Source organism: Camelina sativa, chromosome 17 (assembly GCF_000633955.1).
Source record: "Camelina sativa cultivar DH55 chromosome 17, Cs, whole genome shotgun sequence".
Classification (NCBI taxonomy): Eukaryota; Viridiplantae; Streptophyta; class Magnoliopsida; order Brassicales; family Brassicaceae; genus Camelina; species Camelina sativa.
The window spans coordinates 32,009,625-32,016,906 of NC_025701.1; the positions used below are offsets into that span (position 1 = coordinate 32,009,625).

At 40.3% G+C, this 7,282-nt stretch overlaps 1 protein-coding gene across 1 annotated transcript in view; it reads right to left on the reverse strand.

Moving 5' to 3' along the window:
* Positions 4,745-7,282, reverse strand: part of LOC104758568 (F-box protein At1g52490-like) — a 3,218-nt gene continuing 680 nt past the window's right edge. Inside the window, exon 2 of the mRNA XM_010481455.2 lies at positions 4,745-5,852. Within this exon, the coding sequence (XP_010479757.1) occupies positions 4,854-5,852 (999 nt within the window). The 3' untranslated portion in view covers positions 4,745-4,853. The remainder of the gene's footprint in view (positions 5,853-7,282) is intronic.

The window sequence follows — 7,282 nt, forward strand, 5'->3', positions numbered from 1 at the left end:
GGCACGAATCCTTGATTATAATGAACAAAAGGTTTTTGCGGACCTTGGTGTTGCTGCTGAGGAGGGTACACCTGATCTTGTGGATTTGCAACATTTGTGCTCCGGTAAGACAAATTGGGGTTCGTCTTGTAGGGGATATAACCCTTGTTGTATCCACCTTGATTTTGGACGTAGTTGATTGCTTCAGACTGCTCACCCTCCCCATCTGGAACTTGGAAAGGGTCATCCTCAGATACAAAGTGGACGCTCCTCTGCTGGCTTAGCAAGATACGGTCAAGCTTCTCATTGACATTCTTGAGGTCTTTCTTGTACTTCTCCTCAGACCCAGCATCGCTGCAAACTGTGCGGTCATAGTCCTCATTGTAGTTTCCGTCAGACTGAGCGAGATTCTCTACCAGTTGCCATCCTTCCTCAACGTCTTTGTTCAGGAAATTACCATTTAGAAGCAGTGTCAAGCAGCATACGTATCTTTGGTAGTACACCACGGTAGAGAGTGCTCAGCAGTGACTCGTTGCTGAAACCATGATGTGGACACTGGCTATGGTAACCCTTGAAACGCTCCCATGCTTCACAGAATGATTATGAGCTCTTCTGTGTAAAGCTAGAAATATCATTCCTTAGACGTGCTCTTCTGGAGTTGGAGAAGAACTTGGCCAAGAATGCTTTCTTGCAACCATCCCAAGTGGTGATTGATCCCTTGGGAAGGTTTTTCTCCCATTGATGAGCTTTGTCTCCTAGGGAGAATGGGAAAAGGCGCAACTTGTAACCATCCTCACTCACGCCGTTGATCTTGGTAAGACTGCACAGACGGTCGAACTCGTCCAAGTGGTCAAGTGGATCCTCCATAGGCAACCCGTGGAACTTGTTGCCTTGGATCATGGAGATCAGACCACTTTTGATTTCGAAGTTGTTGTTCTGCACGGCGGGAGGGACGATTCCAGCACGCTGAGTATGAGTGTTCGGTGCATCCCCAGCACCAATGTTCCGAGGTCCCAGATGTGGTGCATTCTGTTGTTCCATAGTAACTAGTGCGGAATGATCAGTGAGTTGACGAGCTTGTCGTGGTCGTTGCAACCGATTGATTTCGTTGATGACAGGAAGGAGATTCTGATGCCCTCTTGATCTGGTGTGCATGCAAGGTTGCAATCAACAAGTACCTGAGGTGCAAGACAAACAAGCAGACAACCAAAACAATTCAGTACCCAGAATGATAAGTGTAACAGAACTTAATCTTGCAAAACTTGAAATCTTAAATGTAGCAAATGAATCCCAAATGGCAACGGTGCCAAATTGATACTAGGATTTTTGTATGTCCTAGCAGGTCTCAATTAACCTTATGCGTTGTAATACTTAAGGTGTCAATCCAGTTGGGAAAGTTCACTATCACTCAAGATGCAATCGAGAAGTCACAAGTTAAGCCAATTCAAATAGTGTTTTTCTAACAATCCTAGAATGATCAAAATGCAAAACTGAAATGAGTCACAGAACTAGAAACGAGAATGCATGACAAGAAGCGAAAATGAATAATAACATAAACGAGTCTAAGCATGAACTAAAAAAGCAAGAAACGAAACAGTTCCAGGAATGTAATAAAAATCAGAAAGAAAGAAGTCCTAAGGATGGGGTAATTGATGTCGGTGGAGTATCCTCGTCTACAGAGTGTTTAACATACCACAACCAAACTATCCCTAAACAATGAACATCACAACTTAGCTAATCCAATCTCTTGGCAAAAGCTACTCAGACTCAACCACTTCCATACCGAGCTCTCGCTAGAGAAACGTGGTCGAGTAGGCATGACAAACAAGTTTATTCACGTCAACAAACATCCTAGACAACTANTGAATCCCAAATGGCAACGGTGCCAAATTGATACTAGGATTTTTGTATGTCCTAGCAGGTCTCAATTAACCTTATGCGTTGTAATACTTAAGGTGTCAATCCAGTTGGGAAAGTTCACTATCACTCAAGATGCAATCGAGAAGTCACAAGTTAAGCCAATTCAAATAGTGTTTTTCTAACAATCCTAGAATGATCAAAATGCAAAACTGAAATGAGTCACAGAACTAGAAACGAGAATGCATGACAAGAAGCGAAAATGAATAATAACATAAACGAGTCTAAGCATGAACTAAAAAAGCAAGAAACGAAACAGTTCCAGGAATGTAATAAAAATCAGAAAGAAAGAAGTCCTAAGGATGGGGTAATTGATGTCGGTGGAGTATCCTAGTCTACAGAGTGTTTAACATACCACAAGCAAACTATCCCTAAACAATGAACATCACAACTTAGCTAATCCAATCTCTTGGCAAAAGCTACTCAGACTCAACCACTTCCATACCTAGCTCTCGCTAGAGAAACGTGGTCGAGCAGGCATGACAAACATGTTCATTCACGTCAACAAACATCCTAGACAACTAATCTCTTAGGCTAGGAACGTAAGTCTCTGGCACTAGTTGGTCAGACATTTCATCAAACACCTTTTGGGTGTGGAAATGTCTCGAACCTAGTTCCAATTGATCAGAGCGAAACTAGTAATTCTAACTCTAGTCCAGAAGGGGATCATACAAATCAAGCTTAAACACCCTACATCCTAAGATCCTCCACCTAATCTATCCCATCCTCAAGAACTACCACACTACTCAGATCCGGAAATCATCACCAAAGATACAAACATAGAAAATATTGAACAAAGCATAGTAGATAGATAGAAATGAGAAGAACAACTTTGTAGAAGAAATTCAATGCAAAAACTCAATAAAATCAAAGGTATCTGGATTGCAAGATCAGAGTACGTTTTTGGTGGCTAGGTAAACCTTACAAAATAAACGAGATAAAAGCTAAGATGTCCCAAAACAAGACTTAACAAAATGTATATATAGTAAAAACGCGTGAATCCCTAAAACTTAAAACGACAAGATAGAGCGTCGGTTTGGGAATCTCCTGAAGCATGCCAGACGGAGCGTCTTCCTGGCATACGCGAGTTTGTCCGTGTGCGTCCAGTGGCTCGAGTGGTGTGAGTAGGAGTGGCTCGAGTGGTGTGAGTGAAAATGGCTTGAGCATGGTCGGTGAAAGTGGCTAGATCTTGGTATATACGCATCCACTAAAACGATGATAACTCTTGAACCACATCTCCGATTGGCTTGAAATAAACGGCATTGAAACGATGACTCAATTTTCTACAACTTTGATGAAGACGTCAAAAGCTGAATCCCTAGACCGATGGCTCGAGTGATGGCTCGATTGAGGCGGTTGAGGATGGCTCGATTGTGGAAGTGAGGATGGCTCGATTGTGGAAGTGAGGATGGCTCGATTGATGAGATTGAGGATGGCTCGATTGATGCAGCTGGGAGTGGCTCGATTGCGGAGGTTGAGAGTGGCTCGATTGCGGAGGTTGAGCATGACTCGGTTGCAGAAGTTGAGCGTGGCTCGATTGCGGAGGTTGAGCATGGCTCGATCCTCTGCGCTTCCAACGTCTCCTAGACACCTGAAAAACTCTGCAATACACAATGTATGCAAGGATGATGCAGAAACTTCCTAAACATGCAAAGTGTACGAAAGAGGTTCTAAAATGATGTAAAACGACTAGTTGTCCTAACTAAATGCATGACAAATACAGGCTAAGGAAATGCAAAGTATAGACATATCAATAACTTAAAACCTTTATAAATTAATAAAAATTCATTATCCAAATCTTATTAAGTTATAGAGGTTTTACTGTAGTATTAATTAATATAATAATATTCATGGGTTTTCGTACAGTTATAAAAGAAGTAGGTGGGGTAAGCGTCGGTTCAAAATTGGCTCTCTACTTTGCCACGAGAAGTGTGCTCCGATTTTACGACATTAAGCTGGCGATGGCAATAGGGATCTATCATATACCTTCTTCTGAGAGTCAGAGGTACGGTAGTCATCTATTTTGAAATGAAAATAGTATTAACTATTAATTGTAGTTGTACTCAAAGTTATAGTTGTACTAAAACCTTACTTCTAAGGAGGAGTTGTTTGACATCATCAGTACTACTGATGGAGCAGCTCGTGCTGCAACACCGTCCATCTTACTTGCAAAGCCTTTGCTTAGTAATTTATAACTGTTTCTTTTCTGTATTTCTTTTCTAAAATGCTTCAAGAATCCATCTCTAATTTCATTTTTGTGTCACAGATTACTCAAAACAGAGAACTGTTGAATATCGGGCCTCCCTTGTCAATGCAGGATATTTAGATACAGTTTTAGAAGACTTGGCATGGTATAAATAGAATGTGTTTGACTTTTCATATAAATAGAATAGTACAGTAGCTTGTATTTTCGTGGTGTGAGATTGTGTTTTCCTGATTTTGTCTTTGCAGGGACTGCTATGTAAATGAGGATACTGAATCTCCGGTCACAAGATTGTTAAGAAAGAAACTTCCACAGGTTGTATGAATTTCTGGTCACAAGTTGGTTAAAAGAGAAACGTCCACACGTTGTATGACAGTCTATATGCTTTTGCTGTTTGAGTTTATTTTTAATACAGTGCGGATTGTCATCTTAGTTATATGAGACACGTTTTGAAGTCTTGTATAAAAAGAGAATTAAATTGTCAAAATTGTATAAATGATACTGGCAGTTTAACCCTTTGGATCAAAAACTTCACTCGCAAACATAATTACTCTTAAAAGAAAGAGAGACTCACGGTGGTTGCAGCTAGATTTATATGGCTATAAGCACACTCACAGAGTCACACAAAGAAAAATTGGAAAAAAATATACAACCTAAAAAAGCTTTGTGAATTAACCTTGCAATTAAACCATTGTCCATATAGTAAAGAAATAAGGATATTAAAAAGACTTTTTAATATTAATACACATGAATCCTACAACAACAACAACATTGTGTTCTCGACATGATCATGAATCGCAAGTACGGTAACAGCATAACGATTTTTCCTGGTTACTTTCTCCGGCCTAGTACCTTGGATTTCAACTCTTCTAAAGGAGTTTCGATTCATGTCATAGTAGTAAACATACAAGGGCTCACGAAAGAAGTACGTATTTTGAGTCGCGAAGATCTCACCAGCAGGGGTGACACCTGAGAATCCAGAGAAAGCACCTTTTAAACAACCCAATGGGTGTTCTGGCAAGTCGAAAGTAATCTTGGACCATTCTTGTTTCCGAGCACTCTCCATAACCCACATACATGTCTCGTATCTGCCGGAATAAATGCATCCTAACTTCCCTTTGTGGTTTAAAAGAGTTCGACTACTTGCAATGGTACACGACGATGCTTTTAACATTGGCTCTGGAGTCGAGACATGATAGAATCTTTCGGACCTGATGTCGAAACTGAGCAATACAGTTTCACCACGGTCGAAAGTCCTCCGACTGTCATCAGTTTCAGCACAGTTGGCCTTTTTCGTAATCCTAGTTGCTCCGTAATAGATAGTCCCGTGGATGCAAACCGCGTCAACGCTTGGAAGGAGTTTCTCATCATCAATGCCTTTGATTCTCCTCCAAGATTGTTGACTCCGTCCCAATGTGAAAACATGAAATGTCTGCGAAAACTCTCGGACATCAAAAACTATGGACATAACTTTGTATTGATCCATGACAGCGTCGTATCCAAAGTGACAGATATATCGCCGGAACTCTGTCACCGAGTCTTCGATCAGGGGTAGACGAAGGGATTGTCTCGTGGTAGGGTTGTATATCGTAAACAACTGATAAGAAGTCGAATAACAACAGATCAAGCCTCTGACGTACTGATACTCGAACAAAGTGCAGCCGGGTCCGGGTGATGCAAAGACTGATACCGCCTCTTTGATGCTCTCAGAGAAAGTAGACGAGAGTGTGAAGAAAGGTTCAGGCACACAATGGTGGAAGACGAACAGGGGAGGCTGCTGCTGCTGCTGCTGCTGAGCTAATAAAGATCGAGCCACGATCGCCTCGATAAAGTCTCTACGGCTGCTGATAATGGTTGACCATTCCTTCGAGACGCACCGAAACCTTACAAGTGACTTTGATGGGAGTTTCTTGAGGATCTCAACAATCAGATCCAGAGATAGTTGGCTACCTGCCAATCTTTCTTCGTTTCTTTTTTGCATGACCTCTGTTTTTCTCCTTCTTTTCAAAAGAATCAAAACGGCAACGCATAGAGGGGAAGGTGAAGGTGTAAGAGGCAAAGAGGCTCGGAGGCAGACGCAGAATCGCTGGCGAGGTGTCGATTCTCGCTCCGGAATCGGAAACGGGAGCGGAATCGCCGGGAATCGACTTGGAATCGCGATTCCTAAACTGAGTCTTTTAGAAGCGTGTTGGAAGCTTAGATTCCGAGTGGGAAGCGTGGAAGAGTATATTGGAAGCGTCAATGTTCGAAAAAAAAAATCTGGGAAAAAAAAAATGCAGAGCGGCGATTAGGTTAAAGGAAGAAGAAGAAGACATTTTGCGGAAATTACTAATTTGCCCCTGTTTTCAGTAAAATTTTATTTTGTAAGATGCTGGATTCGAACCTGCAACCTCTAATTCTCTATACCTTTGCAACCTTATCGCCACTAGACTACGACTAACTTTGGCAATGTACTCAACTATAAGTTTATAACCTTATATAATGTCTAAATTTAGGTTTTATGTTTAGTTTTAAATCGGGAAAAAAGCTTAAAAATATCTCATCTATTTTTTATTTGGAAGTTTAATACCTCGTCTTTTTTGGTTAGAAGAAAAATACCTCATTTAATTAAAACGTGTGATTTAATACTCAAACTAATAACCAAAAAAGACAAGGTATTAAACTTCCAAATAAAAAATAGATGAGGTATTTTTAAGCTTTTTTCCGTTTTAAATCATGTATTTTAGTATTATTTATGAGGATTGTAATATTTGACTCAAAATATAACTATTTATAATATGATTTAATATTTGGTAATGTATTAATATATATATATATATATATATATGTATATTTGTATATACGCTTCTTACACGCACCCACTTCTTAATTTTTTCAAAAAACTCGATTCCACGCTTCCAAACGCTTCCACTTCCGCGTACCCGCTCCCGGTTCCATGCAGCTTAGGTGAGTTCAAAGGAGAAGGCGTTGAGGTTCAGAGGCAGGTGCGGCGACCCTCTTAGAAAAACTTGTTTTGAAAACCCTAAATTTAAAACGACCACGTTTTGATAAAAGAAGAAGAATTAAAAGGGTTACCCCTTTACTATTGGCTTTGATTGCTTATATGCTTTGATGATGAATATTAGTTGCATCAGATTCTTAACATAGAGTGATTAACCACATGTAAGCTCATGTTTTTATGTG